Below are 20363 nucleotides of genomic sequence, written 5' to 3'. Positions count from 1 at the left end.
GCATGGTGGTTGTAGGTTTTTTTTCTGTATAATTATAACCTTCTTTAATGCATCAATAGATGGTATTGTCCAGATGCATGTTGGGGTATTTGCAGTAGCTATTCTTCTAATATTTCAGTAGTGGGCATGTCTGTGCTACTGCTTGCTTCTTTTATATTTTCTAAAGCTGAACTAATTGCTATTTCAGAAATATTGGGGGGGTGGTTGTGCTCATTAACAGTGCAGTACAGTACTTTCTTGAGTTATGGCTCTTCCGTAACAATTGTTAGCATAGTACTTTCTACATTTCCGGAACACTTTTAAATCTTTCTGCCTTTCTGGTGTATATACATAACCCATGTATCATAGGAGCATTTTTCCCTTTTGTGATATTATGAATTCTGTGCCTTGTCATGGCAGTGGGTTTAGTAATAAAGAAAATGTAGATACAATTTAATTTATATTATGCAGTATAATATTTTCTTACATTTATATAGATTTTTTTATATATACTTACAATGGTTATGTAGATGTTGACATACATTTCTTTTGATGTGTGGTGGCTTTTATTTTTCTTCCTGGAGGCATTATATCTGTTCATATAATAATAAACAATGGTTAAGATATTCAGAAGTATTTGTTGTAGGTTTTAGGGCAATTGGGAAAGGGTTTATATTAATTAGTTACATTATCTCTTTAAACTACTTCTTTAATATACTTACTTTTTGAGTAGCTTTATTTTCTTAGTTGTTGTAGATAGTTATTCTTGTGGCTGCAAGTATCTGTAGTGGAGACATAAATAAAAAATGAAAGTATATTTTAGTTTATTTTAATTTAGATGTATTTTCAATAACATTTCTCTATTTTTAATGGTTAACAAGTTATTATTTACTTACTTTTTTATTAGCTTTATTTTCTTTCATCTTGTAGGAAATAATTGTAGGTGGTGGTAGAATCTGTAGTGGAGATATTAATAAGTGAAAGTACATTTCAGTTTCATATTGTTTAGATTAATTATTTAGAAGTTTTTAGCAATGTTAAAGTTTATTAAAACATTATTTACTTACTTTGTTTAGTTTGTAATTTTCTTATCAGGAAATTATCTAGTAGAGTTGTCTCATCTGTGTTTTTGTTCTTTTGAAGTGGAAAAGACTCTTTACTTTTTTGGCTTTTATAGTGTTGTTTTAATTAGTTGGTTTCTGTGATTGGTTTTTGTTGTAACTGCTAGATTTTAATTGGTTCTTGAGATTAGTTAGAATTTTTTTTCCTGGTGTTTCCATATATGGAAGATGCTTATTAAGTAATAATAATATTTTTTAAATATATTTCATTGTTATAATATATTTTATAATGATTCAAAAGTTTTAAAATTTGCTGTTTCCTTTGTTAAGTATGTATTTATTTTTATTTCTGAGTGATATTTGTAAATATTTAAGATTTTGTTGTTAATGATTTCGTAAAATATATATTTAAATGCATTTATTCTATTGTGTATGTATATGTTTTAAAAATGTGTTTTTAATATGCATTCATACTTTTGAATGTGTTTTATTTGTATTCGATTTCATTATTGAATCGATATGTTTGGTTGTCTATATTTTGTATTTCAATATTATGGTGTATTTTTAAATAGTTGTATGATTTTCGATATTATTATTATCAATATTTTGTTGTTCGATAATTTTAGAAACAAAATTTATTTTAGTCGATATAGTGGGTTCGATATTTTAGTTTTTTTTAAATTAAATATAGCAGGTCGATATTGTAGTTTTCTATATTTTGGCGTCGATATTTTCTGTAGTCGATATTTTGTCCCTCGATATTTAGTCACTGATCCGTGTAGACCGTGTTAGCAGAATTTTCTGCCTGAATATTAAACTCTCCTAAAATTGAAACATTGTGCAGCTTGAAAAACACCACCCGCCACCTATTCCGTTAGTACAAAGTGGAAATTGATGGGATAACTAAGAGGAAAGTTAACTAAAGCCACTGAAAGTGAACAAATTGAGTGGATTTTTACAGAAAAATCACATTAACTACATTATAGCTATTGATCATCATACATACATAATGTGAACACTAAATAATAGCTAGGCTTCCACCCATGTGCTGTAAAAGATCTTGATGTGACATGGCATGACCAGGCGGGATGTCCGTCACTCTAACAATTACAGGTTTTGATGAGAAACACAGCATCAGGATTTTTGTCACTGATAAAATCAAAAATATGTGTTTACGAAGAGAGATTTTCGTCAAATAATAATTTAAACTAGAACTCTTCAATAAGGACTCATTTCCTTGAACAGCCGAGTGTAAGATAAATGCATCATTAAAAGATAATCTGCATGCTAAGCAAGAACTCGGTCCTTTATGTAAGAGAGCACTTATCATGGGACCGCCAAGAAAGGAGCTCCCGTTTTCTTGGAGTTGACAAACGCAAATGGGCTTGCATATGCACGCTTTTGGCATGCCATCTACAAGCCCTTAAATAAATGTCAAAATGGTAGCATCTTAGTTACACCAGTTTGAACTAGACAGCAATCCATGCCTATAAGCTGCCCCACCCACTCAGGATGGCAAGCGTAAAATAAATTAATGAAATACTACATACTTCGTGCTGATGTTGGAAGAGAAGACCTGACCAATTGGCAGGATGGAGACCCAAACAGCAGGCTAAGATTCCCACAAAGTGAAAGCAACTGCTACCTCAATGAAAGATGATGATAATTTAATCTTGTAAAGGGATATTTAGATACATAAATGCATCATCATCAGGATGATATGTATCCAGAGTCACCTACAAATGGATGAACTCTTCAAGAAGTACTTCAGTAGTTCTGAGGAAATGTATTGTAGGCTCACTAAGGGGTCCATTAGGATGTAGGGCGGTGGCACCAACGCGGTGCTGGCGGGACGGAAAAACGCCTTTTTCGGCCCGCGAGCAACGGAACTCACATCCGCCATATTAGTATAGCAAAACACAGGTCATTTCCCATCCGCCGCGGAGGGACGTGCACCGCCATCAAAGTGCGCCCGCGGCGGTGGGAGCCAATGGAGACTCACCGCCGTGCGGAATGACGTCCGCACCGCTCCACAAATTAGGATGGCCCAAACAGGCAGACGCACCGCAGCGGAGACACCGCCTAACCAGACACAGTGGAAACTCGATAGCGGAGCTCGATAGCAGAGACCCGGTCATCACCACCCGGTCATGAATGCCATGGACCCAGACCTTCATATGCATCTGGTCATGTACCTGCTACTGCACTACCATCAACTGGTCCACCAAAAACGACGCCACAGGTACGCTAATACACAAATACAACACACAACACATTGCCTGACACAGGGTTCAAGTCCACAACAGACACCGTGCTAGGGTCACAACACATCCACAAGGGCACCCCTACATCACCCACCTAACAACAAGTCACCCATCTGCATCTGGGACACACACCGACCGCGAACTAGCAGCAACGTCACGCTCCCGGTCACATCACCGCCTCGGTCAACACATGCGCACAATTCCCAAGGCAACACCACAACAGGAAATGGGCAGGGTACAGACACCACAGGGACACACCACCCCCAACCACACACCCCAGCAAGTCACAGGCCAGGTGCCCATCCTGGGCTCCACCATGCACAGCAACAAGCACAGGTACAAGCAAGCACAATACACACCCTGCACCACCCTACAGACAACCAGGGAGACAGCCACTGCAGGAGTGAATGACAAGGAACACACAACACCTGTGCCTCACACACTGAAGGCTGAAAATACTTCACAGCACATACACACACAAACAAACACACACCCTTGGTGTATCCACAAACATAACACACACACACAGAGTAGCCTGAACAGATGCCTGCACAGAACTACACACAAACACCACAGGAACACACGCACAACCCCAACAGAAGCAGACATACCCTGCCATCCAAACTGTGGAAAGGTAATGGGAGTATAAATACAAAGAAATGTGTTTGGCTCGTGCACTGCCTGTCTTTATATAAAGTTCAATAGTACTTTATGCGCATTCAAATAGGTGCTCCTATGGTGTCGCCCGCCACCCTTGGGCGAGTGAATTGAAATGTGAACAGAAGTGTGATCAGTTGAAAACTGATAACATCCCTTAGGGCACTCCAGATTATGGCGAAATCCTCCTCTGTTAATCAAAAATAATTTCAATGGTTTTTTGAAGAGTTTATTTTCTCCTTTATGAGTATAAACACTGTATATCCAAAGATCAATAAAGTTTCCATTGAAAACATGTATTCGATTCCATTCCATACATGATCAAATCAGCTCCAATGCATTTCGGGCTATGCCCTTCGTCGGGGAGCATCTAAACAAAAAACGACATGTATGGTTCTAAGTATAGTTTCACACATGTAAATTGATACATAGCAAGTGTAATCTGATAAATAGCAAAAAGTGTAAAAAAGAAGTATGATCTTAATCCAGCAATGCTATCAATAAAATACATCGAATAAAGTGAGTATAATGTGGTAAAGGTAAAAGAAAATAAATTAATTAAACAAGTTGCGGGAGGTCTTGTGATCAACAGGGGTGATTGACATGCAGTACAGCGATTAAATAACGGTAATGTAGGGTTGTAAAGGGGCAGTATCATGCAATGTAAAACCGGTTAATCAAGTGTTGGATTCTGATGTATGCTACTAGTGAGGGTCCCACGGTCAACAAGGGTAAATGACACGCTGTGAAGCGTTTCCGAAACCAGTAATATGAAGATTAAACGCCTTGAAGGCGGCAATTGTAATCAAATAGGACGAGTGGTCATGTACGGGAGTGGAGTAGCAGTATTTACTTACTGGTGTATTCAATGGAAGATAGCATGGTCGGCAAGCTCGCTGGAATGTTGACTGCAAAAGGAAAGTCCTAGTCGGGTTTCGTAAAAGAAACCAGGAAGTGATGCGATCACGTGGGTAAATGAACGTGGTTATAGAAATGGGACTGAGGTTAGTCGCGCTAGTGTGTATCAAGAATGCATCAGGAATACATTGGTATAATGTGCAAAAATACAATAATAAATTCTAAATAGAGATCATACTGTAATGTGAAAATTGTAGTGACAATAAACAGGCACTACATGTGGAGTTCATAATGATGGGTCAAATGGAATGTCAGTTCAGAGCGCCCAAAAATATGGGAGAGAATAATTTTATAAATGGCTCATAAGTAACATGCAAACTCAATGCGTTCATTGAGTCCATATGGTTTGATCGAATTAAGTCTAAAAATCCAATGATTTTCACGCTGTAACAATGTCCTGTTATTATCTCTTCCTTCTGTTTTATCAATTGTTTCCAACACCATGAACTTTAGTTGAGAAATATTATGGTTCATTTCAATGAAATGGCTCGCTACGGATGATTTGAGATTTTTAGTTCTGATATTGGATTTGTGCTCGTTAAGACGAGTCTTGAGCTTTCGCTCAGTCTTCCCAATATATACCATGCCGCAGGGGCACATGAGTAGGTATATAAGATTGCAAGTGTCGCAAATTGCTGTTACCCTCAATGGTATGTCATATCCTTTCATTGGGTGTGTAACTTTCGTTCCTGGAATAATATTGTGACAATTGTTGCAATTGTTGCAAGGTCTTGTCCCTCGTGAGGTTGGTTGGTTTTGTTTGGGCTGTTTTAAAATCTCCCCTAAGTTCTTTCCTCTCGTGTAGGCAAAAAATCTGTAGTATCTCGGATGTAACTTTATTGTAACCTTATGGACCCACCGATACGACCGATAGTATCCACCTGTGGCAGCATTCATCACCCTTTAGGCCAATATCTGGACCGACATCTCCAACCAATGGTACAATCCCTTTCCAGTTACATCCGAGATACTACAGATTTTCTATGTAAACTACAGTACATCAAAATAGAATCTAATGAACAATTATGGCTGTGCACAGCAAATGTAAGCTCTCTATACACCTCAATCCCACACCAGGAAGGTATTGGAGCCATGGAACAAGCAATTCTCATACTGGAAGTGGAAGAACCAATGAAAGTGTTTTTGATGGAATGAACTATGTTTACTTTGTATCATAGTTACTTCAAACATGAAGATGACTGGTTCCTGCAATTCGTAGGCACCAGTATGGGAAATAGCGCAGCTCCAATATAAGCTATCACCTTTATGGGTGAGTTTGAACATACCAACATCTGGACCAACCCTTTTTGGAAAAAACACCTGAAAATGTATGTGCGCTTCATCGATGATTTGTTCTTCCTTTGGAAGGACACAAAAGAAAATTTGGAAAAAGCCTTAATCAACTTAAATTCAGTCAACCAACGAATCCAATTTACCTGGACAGTAGACCCTCAAACCATCACATTCTTGGACACCCTCATCATATTGAAGGATAACCAAATTACAACTGATATCTTTCGAAAACCCACAGACCACAATAACCTGTTATATTATAGCAGCTTTCACCAGACATCTCTAAAAAGACACTTACCCAAATCACAGCTATTCAGAGTGAAACGCATCACATCTGACCCTGATGTAGCCAAAATAAGAACTGAAGAAATGCTCGACCGCTTTAGGGAAAGAGGTTACCAAGAACAAATATTGAACACAGCGAAAAATCAGGTGCATGAAATCCAACGCATGGACTTGTTAAAACAATCCAGAGCCAAAACTGAAAATGACCGGATGGTCATAGTATTTAAGTACTCTAATGTGAGCCAGTTGTATAAAAACATAATATTAAAACATTGGCCAATGTTACAAGTGGAACCAGATTTTCAAGATAAGTTCCAGTCTATGATTGATTGATTGATTAATTAAACCCTTATTTGCCTACACGAGAGGAAAGAACTTAGGGGAGATTTTAAAACAGCCCAAACAAAACCAACCAACCTCACGGGGGACAAGACCTTGCAACAATTGCAAATTTGTCACAATATTATTCCAGGAACGAAAGTTGCACACCTAATGAAAGGATATGACATACCATTGAGGGTAACAGCAACTTGCGACACTTGCAATCTTATATACCTACTCAAATACCCCTGCGGCATGGTATATATTGGGAAGACTGAACGAAATCTCAAGACTCGTCTTAACGAGCACAAATCCAATATCAGAACTAAAAATCTCAAGTCATCCGTAGCGAGCCATTTCATTGAAATGAACCATAATATTTCTCAACTAAAGTTCATGGTGTTGGAAACCGTTGATAAAACAGAAGGAAGAGATAATAACAGGACATTGTTACAGTGTGAAAATCATTGGATTTTTAGACTTAATTCGATCAAGCCATATGGACTCAATGAACGCATTGAGTTTGCATGTTACTTATGAGCCATTTATAAAATTTATAAAAGTTTATTTACCCACGTGATCGCATCACTTCCTGGTTTCTTTTACGAAACCCGACTAGGACTTTCCTTTTGCAGTCAACATTCCCGCGAGCTTGCCGACCATGCTATCTTCCATTGAATACACCAGTAAGTAAATACTGCTACTCCGATCCCGTACATGACCGCTCGTCCTATTTGATTACAATTGCCGCCTTCAAGGCGTTTAATCTTCATATTACTGGTTTCATAAACGCTTCACAGCGTGTCATTTACCCTTGTCGACCGTGGGACCCTCACTAGTAGCATACATCAGAATCCAACACTTGATTAACCGGTTTTACATTGCATGATACTGCCGCTTTACAACCCTACATTACTGTTATTTAATCGCGGTGCTGCATGTCAATCACCCCTCCCGCAACTTGATTCATTAATTTATTTTCTTTTACCTTTACCACATTATACTCACTTTATTCGATGTAGTTTATTGATAGCATTGCTGGATTGAGATCATACTTCTTTGTTACACTTTTTGCTATTTATCAGATTACACTTGCTATGTACCAATTTACATGTGTGAAACTATACTTAGAACCATATATGTTGTTTTTTGTTTAGATGCTCCCCGACGAAGGGCATAGCCCGAAATGCATTGGAGCTGATTTGATCATGTATGAAATGGAATCAAATACATGTTTTCAATGGAAACTTTATTGGTCTTTGGATATACAGTGTTTATACTCAAAAAGGAGAAAATAAACTCTTCAAAAAACCATTGAAATTATTTTTGAATAACAGAGGAGGAATTCACCATAATCTGGAGTGCCCTAAGGGATGTTATCAGTTTTCAACTGATCACACTTCTGTTCACAGTATAAATACAACATCACTGCACAACATCATCACTCACCAACAAAACACACACAACATACCATAAATCACACAAGAATTGCACCTGAACAGAAATACACTGCCACATCAAACAAACCACACATGCACATGAAAGCACAAATCTACAAACACCACAGGACATCAGGGGATGCACATCAGGCAATGCCAAGCCCACATACCCACAGCACTGTATGCACAACAGGCAGTGTGTGCACAACAAGCACAACAGCTACACACAAACATGACTGACAGAACCTCAACACACAAACCACAAATCAGCACACCACAAAAACAACAGCATACCCAGGAAGTGATGATACACCACAGCCAACACACAGACACCCAACACAACAATAACAGGATGCACCACTCTGGGATACAAGAGCACAACCAGCTGCACTAGAGCACTGGGCAGCACACACAGCTCAAGTGCACAAGGGCAATCCACACTGATGAGTAGCACAAGAACATCAAACATAAAACAATGAGGCCATGACCAGAGTGGACCAGCACTCTTGGTCCAAAAACTGCACCACAAGGCACAGTCTCACAAATGAAGGGATGGGGAGGCACATACACATGTAAACAAAGGGGACAGCTGACATCAAAATCAACTGACTTGCATGTCACCATTAGACATGCGAGGTGTATACCATACACAAATAAAGGGAATGCAGAGCCTCAATGGCTAGGCAAAAGTGGCACACATAGGGGATGGCATCACACAACACACCATGCAATACAGGAGGAGAAAAGGCACCATGTGCCTGCAGTGCAATAGAAAGTCACACACAATGCCAGTGAGGAGCCGCAGGGCCACACAGTCCATACAAACACACACAACACACATTGTTGATCAAACAAACACAAGACTGATGTGCAAGTCACACACATAAGTGACAAAAACAACAATGAGGAGTCACACTGAACTGCATGGACTCATCAACACAATGAACAGACAACTCACACAAGTGCATACAATCATTTACACAGGGCAGGACAATCCAAACAACAGGCACACAACTCCTGGCTCACATGTGTGGCTATCACCATCCAGGGGCACACACATCCACACCCACTACAAAGTCACACCCTTCACACTGCACACCTCCTCACCACCCAAGAGCACACTTCTCATGTATGCCAGGGGACCAGAACTAAGGGCAAACACAGGATGACCATACACATACACAACTGAGCACATATACAGGAATAACACACATACATCATGACAGTGCCCAGCCTGCATGCAAACCTGTGCACAGCATCACACCCTGTGCTGGCAGTCTACCCCAACCTGACATGGCAACAACATAGCCAACAACACAAAACCACTCAAAAGAGAACTGCATGACAGGTAAAAGAGGCAACACAGATAACACAAGTATCAGTGTCTGAATGGACAGAAGACCCTGTTACCCCTGTTTAAAAATGTGATTCAGCCAAAGAGCTTGGCAATGTTGAAGTGACACATAGAGCATGGGGCACAGGCTACCAAATGCACACACAAAAAGATCTTTAATCAGCAAGTACACTGACAAAACAGACAACAGGAGTAACTGTCTTTATTCACATATTGCTCTGATGTGATAGTTGAACAGCTGTACACAAGATCAAGGTACAAAATGCTGAACAAATGCAAGATATCCTGCACAAGCAAACTGTAAGCAGGAATGCCAGTGTCCATGGCACAGGGGAGACTCCAGCGCAGCAGAGCAACAGGGACAATGTCCATGGCAGGTGGCCCAGCAAGTACATGAGAGGCTGCACAGGGGAGACTCCAACACAGCAGAGCAACAGGGCCAGTGTCCAGGGCAGGTGGCCCAGCAAGTACATGAGATGCTGCACTGGGCAGACTCCTACACAGTAGAGCAACAGGGCCAGTGTCCATGGCACAGGGGAGAGTACAACACAGCAGAGCAACTGGGCCAGTGTCCATGGCACAGGTGAGAGTACAACACAGCAGAGCAACAGGGCCAGTATCCATGGCACATGTGAGAGTACAACACAGCAGAGCAACAGGGCCAGTGGCCATGGCACAGGTGAGAGTACAACACAGCAAAGCAACAGGGCCAGTGTCCATGGCACAGGGGAGACTCCAACACAGCAGAGCAACAGGGACAGTGTCCAGGGCAGGTGTCTCAGCAAGTACATGAGAGGCTGCAAAGGGGAGACTCCAACACAGCAGAGCAACAGGGCCAGTGTCCAGGGCAGGTGGCCCAGCAAGTACATGAGAGGCTGCACTGTGGAGACTCCAACACAGCAGATAAACAGGGCCAGTGTCCATGGCACAGGGGAGGCTCCAACACAGCAGAGCAACAGGGCCAGTGTCCAGGGCAGGTGGCCCAGCAAGTACATGAGAGGCTGCACAGGGGAGACTCCAACACAGCAGAGCAACAGGGCCAGTGTCCATGGCACAGGGGAGACTCCAACACAGCAGAGCAACAGGGACAGTGTCCAGGGCAGGTGGCCCAGCAAGTACATGAGGGGCTGCACAGGGGAGACTCCAACACAGCAGAGCAACAGGGCCAATGTCAAGGGCAGTTGGCAGAGCAGGTACATGAGAGGCTGCACAGGCAAGGGGAGAGCTGCAGTGAATGACAAGGCCAGTGGCCAGGGAGAAGTGCAGAGTCAGGACATGAGAAGCTGCACAGGCAAGGGGAGAGCTGAAGTGAACAACAAGGCCAGTGGCCAGGGAGAAGTGCAGAGTCAGGACAGGAGAAGCTGCACAGGCAAGGGGAGAGCTGCAGTGAACAACAAGGCCAGTGGCCAGGGAGAAGTACAGAGTCAGGAAATAAGAAGCTGCACAGTGAGTGTGTTTGACTGTACCCTTTCATGGCCAGCAACACAACCAGGTGGCAAACAATGGTCAGGACTAGCACACCTCTATGAGAGACGGGTGTATGAGGGGGACTGCCACTCACATCTGGCTGTGAGGTGGACTTGGAGCTGGCTGCGTGTCGGGGTCAGCAGGAACACTTGACTGGGGAGACAGAGAAACAGGTGATGTAGGGCGATCAGTCATCTAGCAAGCTGGAGGGCTGTTTGGACCAGGTGGTATAGTGGCAATTGGATGTGGAGTCATGCAGACCTGGGACACAGTGTGGGTAGGAGAGGTTGGAGGGGTGCCCTTCCACTTTTTGGGAATACGAAATGGCTTGGGTTAATGGGAACTGGTGATGACACACCAGGTACACACACCAACTGTCCCGCATCTGGTACAGACACTGGAACTCCCTCTGGTGATGTGCTGGATCCTGCAGAATGCTTTGTCTGGTAACGCCTCTGGACCACCTTACCCTGCTTGCCAGGGGTCCCACTTACAGTGCCCTACTTTGCCCCTTTGCCAGGTGTCCCACCTACAGTGCCCTCCTTTGCCCCTTTGCCAGGTGTCCCACCTACAGTGCCCTCCTTTGCCCCTTTGCCAGGTGTCCTACCTACAGTGCCCTACTTTGCCTCTTTGCCTGGGGTGGCCCCTACAATGCCCTCCTCCACCTGCTTCACTGGGCTTGGAATTGGAGTTGATGTGGTGGGGGGATATGGGCCTGTGCCCTTCATAGGTGTACCCTTGCTATACAACACCTCCTCAGTGGACACAGACACTGCATGGCTAGCTCTGTGTGAAGTTTTAGGGTCAGGAGAGTCCTTTGCTGGAGATGCCTCAAAGGTTTTTGAGGCTGATGTCAGCCTCACTCCTTTTCCGGCCTTGCTCTTCCCTGACGAGTTCTTGTCCTTGCATTCTGGGGTGGCTCTGCTCTTCTGGGGGGATGGTGTTTGTGGGCAGGACCGCTTGGGTTGTGTCTGCTGTGTGCTCCTGTTGTAATCAAATCTAGGCCCCTAGTGTAATTTTTCCGATTCATGCCCTTATATAGGTATACTTTATCATATCCTTATATTGGCATAGAATTCACTACCCTATCTGGTCTAAGCCATACAGCCCAAATACGGCATGGCTACTTTCACTAGGTTCCAAGAATTAACAATGATTTCTTGGAAAAACCCGCCTTCAGCAGCTAGGAACTTCCCCCTGCTTGAATATTAAGTTCACCAAAAACTCCTGGCGTTCTCCAAGAATTTAGCCTTTGAGTGACGATATTAAGTCCAATCATGCGTCAAACTCGGCACCTTCAAAGTATAAATATGCCCGGGTTTGCCCAGTCAAACACACGGTGGTTTGGAGCAGATCGACTATCTACTTGCCCGACGCCCTGCAGCAGCAAGTGCCGAAGGAAGCCGACCCTCCAACTGACGCACTGAGAGAGACGCTGTCTTTTCTCTTGCCGAGAAATCCAGCTCCAGTGTTTCCGGCTTACCCTTGTGGGTATCTGGGAAATCGAGTCCTGAGAGAGGGATACAAGACCTCCTTCATTCTAAAACCAAGGTACAGAGCTTATTAGACCTCTTAGAGAATTCTTGGAATAGATTCCTGGCAGAGAACTACTAAACTTAGACTACTCCTCACTTACTTCCTTCCTCGTACTAGACTTAGGTTACGTACACCGGGGTAGGCGTATTTAAGAAGCACCAGTTGAGTACTTTTAGTCATTATTTATTACTGTATGTATTTTATACATTTTATGCACTTTTATGGCTTAGAAACCATATCATGCTTTTACAGTACTACTTGATAATACTGTGTGTATTATATGCTTTGTACTTTATAACCAGTATTACGATTGCAGCAGTTCATTTCCAATGCTTGAGAAAGAAGACTGTTCAATAAATACTATTATTGAAAACGCCTGTCTCTCTATTTCTCAGCACCTCTGGTGAAACGAAGCATGCACGATTGACTGAGTAAAATAGTTATCTATTGTTTCCGCGACTCTAGAGATTTGATTTCTTATTCTTGGGAAACAAAGTTGTCATGTTTATGTGGTTGTCAGAAATTAATCCCTTCTTGTGAATTTGAGAAAGTTTCTAGTGACCTCTAAGCTAGCTGGCACTCACTATTAAGTTTAATATATCCGGTAGAGACCTAGTAGACCTCAGTCCTACGTCTAAACTACAGTATATATTATTCCAATGCACAGAGCCTATTGGGAATATAGGAACTACACTACACTCCTTGTGCTGTATCGTGTCTGTGATGCATGCGAACCGTGGTCACTGTCCTCTGATGTGGCCACTGACACGGGGGGGACAAAAGCACCTGAGCAGGAATGGGAGCATGTGCTTGTTGAAGGGCAGACGTTACTGCAGATGACAAAGATTGGACTGTACGGTGGAGCCCACCCACATCAGAGTGTATGCCCTCCATGTAGGCTACCACGTGCCCTAATTTCTTGTCATGGTCACTGAGGGCATTGAGCAGGGCGGTCTGCCCCACACAAAGCTGGCGCAGGAGCTCTACACACTCAGCACTCAGGGCAGCAGGGGGAACAGGTGCAGGCTCAGCGGTGCCAGGTGTGAATGTAACTTGTCCCCTCCTACAGACACGGGCTGTACCAGAGGAAGTGGGTGGGAAGCTGGGCACTGGCCATTGAGTGGTAGCTGATGTAGCAGACTCCCAATCCCCTGTGCCTGACAACATGGATGCATCACCACTCGCATCAGATGATGTAGTACTCTGTGTCTCAGCCACGGATTCCTCATGCATACTCCTGTCCCCTTCAGACGCGCTAGTGAGCTCTGTGTCACTGGCCTCCGGTGCAGCTGTAGTGCTACTCTCGCCACCACTGGTTTCCGGCTCCTGTTCCTCTGTGCCCACTGGTGATTCTGCATGAGAGAGAGATGCAGGGTTGTATAAATGACATCATCAGTCCAAAGCAAATTAAACCATGCATACAGGGGAAACCCAAATCGACATGCTGACCACCACACCCTGCATAAACATTGCAGCAATACACTACATACACCACAACATTACCGGCAACTCTGACTACTTGCCATGACTGAGCCATGTTTAGGCCACACAGCACAAGACCTTGCCCGTGGATGAAGTGTACCACACACAACTTGACATTCCCACTCCTATCATGTCCCAACACTCATTGCCACTGACAGGCCTTCAGGGAAACTGATGGGAGAACACACACACACCTATGAAGACATGACAGTCCACAATGCCAAGTAGGCCATACCAAGCACCATGTGGTACTCTGGGGCACCTTGTTGTCAGACGTGTGACCCTCAACAATCATGGGGCATGCAAAGTACGAATACATGAACTCACACTTAGATAGTTGACCCTTATGTTAACCCCCCCTTAATACATTTCCCACACCATCACAATGCAGAATGACCATGTGGATCCCAATGCCTGACACTAGCACACATCCCTGCAGCCACTCACATGACACATCACTGCACCACCCCGCAAATATAACATGGCTCACCGCTGCCACTGGCTCTATACACATGCATCCACTCCCAGGCAAAGTCACCCTCACCAAATACTCACCCCTGCCTTGCTGGCGATGCTCCTTCAGACGTGCATCCAACTCCGGATTAGTCACTGCCAATATGCGGAACATCAGTGGTGTTAAGTTGCGCCGTGCCAGAATCCCAGTGCGCGGTTGCAGCCCCATGGTCTTCTTGGACACTTTTTTTGCCAGCCGGCTGATGTTGTCCCACCTCTTGTGGCAGTGGGTGCGTCGTCTGTTAGATACCCTCAGGGCCCGTACCTTTGCAGTAATAGCCCTCCACAATGCCTTACGCTGGTGTACCTTGAGCTGCAGGTATGGGAGAAAAGTAGGGTAAGTGACCAGTTACACAGTGTCATGTACCAACATCTATCACAACAGTAGCAATACGCAGAGTCAGGACCAATTGTAATCCCCCTAATACTCAAACTGGGGGACACCTCACAAGGGTACCTTGCATGGCCCAAATACTTATGGCATGCTTGCATGAGGGCGTAGAGGCTACATGCCAATCACACACACATGCAGGATGACTGTACTGAAACCCCTCTGTGTGTCGCACACATCACCAGTCTCATGCATGTCAAAACCCCCCCTGCCCAACAGCACCCTCAATGATAACTTATTATTATTTTTATTATTATTTGGAATCTTGTATAGCGCGCGGTTACCCTTGGGCATCCCAGCGCTCGTTCATGACTCAGGGGTGTAGAGCTAGGAAGACAGCATTAAGCGGGGAACAGGTGGGTCTTGAGTAGTTTTCGGAACCGAATAATACAAGTCTCTGTCCGTAGATTCAAAGGCAGCGCATTCCATAACTTGGCTGCGTTCACCGAGAATCTTCTACCACCCGTCCAGGCTCTTTTCACTCTGGCCACTTGTAGCAAAAATGTGTGGTCAGAGCGCAGGGCTTTAGTAGCCTTGTAAGGGAGCACTATATTACCCAAGATGGGAGGTCCCTTCCCCCGCAGGATTTTATGAGCCGTACAGAGAGATTTAAATTGTATCCTCTCCCGTACCGGGAGCCAATACAATGCTCTTAATGCCAGTTTTACTGACTGTCTCCTTGGAATATTCATCAGCAGCCTTGCTGCTGCATTCTGCACTTGTTGGAGTTTATTGTGCGTTGCTTCCGGAGCGCCCAAAAAAATCGCATTGCTGTAGTCCAACCTCGAGACAATCAGCCCCTGGATAAGAAGTTTCCTAGAGGCCGGAGGAATAAGGGGTAAGATCTTACGGGCAGATCGGAGCAGACCAAAGCAGACTCCGGCAGTTTTTTTTGCATGGGTCTTAAAAGACAGGTCTTGTTCCAACCACACACCCAGACTTTTGATCTCCTTTTTGGGGCTTGGAGGATCGCCAAGACAACTCGGCCAGCTGCCTGGCGGCAGAGAAAGCCCTGCATGTCCCAGCAACATCATCTCTGTTTTAGAGCCATTCAGTTTTAATGCTGAATTGCCCATCCATGTGTACACCTTGGAAAAGCAGGAGTGCAGCAGGTCCGGTTGATTCACCAATTGGGAGAGGGCCACCACCAACTGGGTATCATCAGCTTAGCTGATAATTTTGATACCCAGTGGTGCCACCACATCCTCCAACGGTGCCATATAGACATTAAACAATGTGGGGCTCAGGGAGGAGCTCTGAGGCACACCACATTGAAGGGGGATAGGGGCTGATTGTGCACTACCTTCCCAGACTTGGTAGGTTCGCTGGTTCAGAAAAGACGCGAGCCACTTTAAGGCCATTCCAGTCAGGCCTACCTCTGACAGTCGCTGGAGCAACACCTGATGGTTTACGGTGTCAAAAGCCGCACTGAGGTCCAGGAGGATCACTGCCACCGATCCTCCTGAATCCAAAATGCTCCTGGCTTCTTCCACGACTGCCATAAGGGCGGTATCAGTGCCTTGGCCCGGCCTGAATCCCGTTTGGGAATTCCGCAGCAAGCCATTGGATTCCAGGAACTGTGACAATCGCCTGTTCACTAGTCTCTCCGCGATCTTGCCGAACCCGGGCAGCAAGGAAATCGGTCTGAAGTTAGCCAGGTCCGTTAGATCTAGACCTGGCTTTTTCAGAAGGGCCTTTACTACCGCTTTTTTCCAACTAGGTGGAACCACTACATTGGGGCCACCATACGGCCTCGGGTACTGTGCCAGCACCTCATCCACTAGCACCTCCAGCTTCTCGCTTGTGAATGGACTGGCACAGATCTTCTCTGTTCTTGCCATCCCTGTGGACATGTACCACCTGTGGTTGAAGTGAGTGGTGAGGAGTCCCAGGCAGCAGGCACTACTGGCAGCAGCAGGAGAGGATCCCAAGCAGCAGCAGGAGGGGGTCATAGGCAGCAGCAGGAGAGGGTCCCAGGCAGCAGGCACTTCTGGCAGCAGCAGGAGAGGGTCCCAGGCAGCAGCAGGAGAGGGTCCCAGTGTCAGACGAAGCCTTCCTCGGAGTCTGGATGCGATGATAAAAGGGCCCACCTCTCGATACCTTCAACTCTGACTGTATTACTTACACAGAGTATTGAAGTGATCAAGCGGGGGGAAAGGGAATTAGGAAGGGAACCGCTTGGAAGGAGAACTGCAAAGGAAAAGTTAGCTTGATGTGTTTTATCTAGGAATCCGATTCAATATTGTGACTTTATGCCCCTGTACGGCTATAATCAACAATATCCCTACAATAGCATAAGAATCAGATCCATATTTCAAGTAAATCGCCTTTGCAGCCCAAGGCATGGCAGAAGCTACTTCCTTAGATTCATAGAAAGCACACCAAGTTCTTTCGACACACCAAACCTCCAGCAACCTGGGAAATCCCTGCTTGCTTTGTTTTGATTTGTAATAGAACTCTTGCAAGCACTGTAAGAACGGCCAGTTCTTAGTGACATCTTTATTGACGTCTTATGTCCAAACCTTACGTCAAACTCGGCACCTTTCAGGTATAAATATACCAACGAAGCCTTAAGCAAACACGCAGTGGTGGTTCTGGAGCAGAGCAGCTAATCTACTTTCCGAGAGCCCAGCAGATGCGAGAAGCCCACGGACGCTGCCCCTCCTCTTTGACGCGCTGAGAAAGACGCTGTCTTTTCTCCTGCCGAGAAAATCCAGCTCCGGCGTTTCCAGCCTACTCTTGTGGGTGACTGGGATATCGAGTCCTGAGAGAGAGATACTAGACCTCCTACATTCTATTCCCAAGGTACAGTGCTGACTAAACCCTTAGAGAGAATTCTTGAACAGATCCTTGGCAACAAACCTACTTAACTTAAACTGCTACTCCCTTACTCCTTCCCACGTATTAGGCTTAGGTCATATACACCGGGGTAGGCGTAGTTTACAAGCACCAGTTGAGGACGTTAGCCTATGTATATATGTATGTATATATTTTATCCATTTTAAAGTGTCTTATGGCTAAGAAACCATATCAATGCTTTTACAGTATTATTTTATAATACTCCTTTTAATGTACGTACTTTACTTTACATTAAGTATTGCAATTGTGGCAATTCATTTCTCTTGCATGAGAAGGAAGACTGCTCAATAAAAAATACCTTTTATTGAAAACGCCCGTCTCTCTATTCTCTGCACTCTGGTGAAACTAAGTATGCACATCTGACTGAGTGAAATAACTGTCTATTGTTTTCACGACTCTTGAGATTGACTCTTATTCTGAGGGAGCAAAATTGTCATGTTTATGCGGTTGTCGGAAGCTGAATCCCTTCTTGTCTGAGCCAGGGAAGCTGATCCCTACCTCTTCAAGAAAGTTTCCAGTGACCTCTGAGCTAGCTGGCGCAAACCTAAATTAAGTGTAACATAGTCAGTAGAGACCTAGATGACCTCAGTCCTACGTCTACACTGCTGTTTATGTTATTCCAATGCGCAGGGCCTATAGGGAAAATAGGAACTACACTACATGGCGCCCAACGTTTGGTAAGGCGATAAAACTAACGCAAGACGTTAGAGTAACTCAGTCGTGCTTTTTCACACAGACCCTTTTTCCCGTAAAGCGCCGGGATGCCTCCGGGTCACTGTTCGCGCTATACAAATACGCCACATTTACATTTACATTCACAAATACTCCAATAGACGTCTGGAGTGGGTGAAAGGTTAAAATCCGCCGGAACTTAGTAGGAAGAGATTCCTATGTAGAAGTTTCTGGTTTAGTCAATGTTGAAGGATACAGTGTTCCAAAATATTGTGCACCTAATCTTTTGTCTCCTTGAAACCTGATCTGCAACAAAAAACCTTTCTGGCAGTAAAATGCCAGACAGTGAAGACAAAAGGGAAGCAGCTAGATTAGCAGCTCAACTTCTAGAGGATGACACGAGTCTCCTACAGAAGGACCAGAATGCTATCCTCATTCCGGTCAACATAAGAAAAACTATAACTTTAAAACTTATAGAAAACGGACTGACATCACGAGGTGGTACAGTCATTTTCGTGATAGAGGCACACGAATATTGGCAGACAGAGGTATTCTATTCATGGATAAACTTTCCAGAGGCAAACGCTACAACACACTAATTCCACTATTATAAAATAGAGGAACCTCCGGATGAATACACTCCTTTTGAGGATGGGGAAATCCCACTAAATTACCACCTGCTCTGGTTTAAAGGCGCCCTAAAACATAATGATCACAGGCTTGGTCCACTAGGTAGACCAGGAGCAACGTGGCCGGTTCTAGCCAGCTACACACCACATCCTGACATTGATAAAATGTCAGACAAGGAACTTTTAGCCCAGCTAAAATTACTAATTAAAATTCACAGACAGTTAGTCCAATATGTAATGCGGACTGCAACAGTCCAACCAGCTATTAACATTCCACAGCTGACCCCTCATCAGGGGAACACAAATAAAATTACACTACAGAACATACAATCATGTCTTGGTAAAACACCCGCAAAACAGGAACAAATTCCATTCTGGCTAGCACAAAAGATAACTCAAATAGAGGCAGTATTCCCGAATACTACCCCTATTGAGAAACACAGAATTCTGACCATCTGCCTTCCAATGGGGGTCGCACCACATGTGGAGGACTGTGACACTTGGGGCACAGTCTTTGCCTCCATTTACACAAAAATACATGGTGTTCCGTCTCTGGCGGTGATACCAGATGTACTAAGACAGATTCAAAATGAATACGGTCCAGAACCTGCTTTAACTCTTGGTATGAAATTACTGAAAGACTTCAAGCTGGTCTCGGCTATATTGTTAGCCAACATAAAAGGAGACGCAGCATCTGTGGCGATCCACCAAAAATTGAAAGAAACAGATATAACAGATCAACCAATTGAACTTGCCAGAATCATAGAAAAATCCTATGAAGAACTTGGTAGAGATAATTTGGGTGGTAAACCGGTAAAACCCCAACAACTTGAAAATCCTGAAAAATTATTTATTAAAAATAATCTAAACACTCCGAAAAAGAGCTGGGATGGAAATAAACAATCCACTCCCAAAGAAAAAAGATTCCAGTCCAGAGGAAGGTCTCCTCGGCGGAGGGAAATAACTCCGAGCCAAGAACACCAGTCTCCCCAAAGGGAGCCCTCTGAAAAAAGATACAACCTTAGAAATAGGGATAATTTGAAAAAACCTGATAGATATCAAGATATTGATACACGTCACTCTCGATCTTTTCAGACTTCCTCGCCGAAATCGGAAAGAAGAGGACGGTCACAACAAAGGGAAGAGCACGCCAAGTTCAAAGACAAGGAACCTGCTCAAAGTAAAAAACTACAATTTACAAGAAAGAAGGTAGCCAGTATTAAAGTAATCAAACATGCCGAGA

General features: G+C 44.0%; 1 protein-coding gene across 1 annotated transcript in view; it reads right to left on the bottom strand.

Annotated features, from left to right (window-relative positions):
* Nucleotides 1-722: 722 nt before the first annotated feature.
* Nucleotides 723-20363, bottom strand: part of LOC147725465 (uncharacterized) — a 152534-nt gene continuing 132893 nt past the window's right edge. Inside the window, exons 4-7 of the mRNA XM_086964454.1 lie at nucleotides 14612-14882; nucleotides 13562-13926; nucleotides 876-935; nucleotides 723-761 (exon numbers count right to left, since the gene is read on the bottom strand). Coding sequence (XP_086820580.1) covers nucleotides 723-761; nucleotides 876-935; nucleotides 13562-13926; nucleotides 14612-14882 — 735 coding nt within the window. The remainder of the gene's footprint in view (nucleotides 762-875; nucleotides 936-13561; nucleotides 13927-14611; nucleotides 14883-20363) is intronic.

This window comes from Lissotriton vulgaris, chromosome 3_2 (assembly GCF_964263255.1).
Source record: "Lissotriton vulgaris chromosome 3_2, aLisVul1.2, whole genome shotgun sequence".
Taxonomy (NCBI): Eukaryota; Metazoa; Chordata; class Amphibia; order Caudata; family Salamandridae; genus Lissotriton; species Lissotriton vulgaris.
Note: the sequence above shows the minus strand (reverse complement) of the source record. Positions and strands in the feature narration are given on the sequence as shown.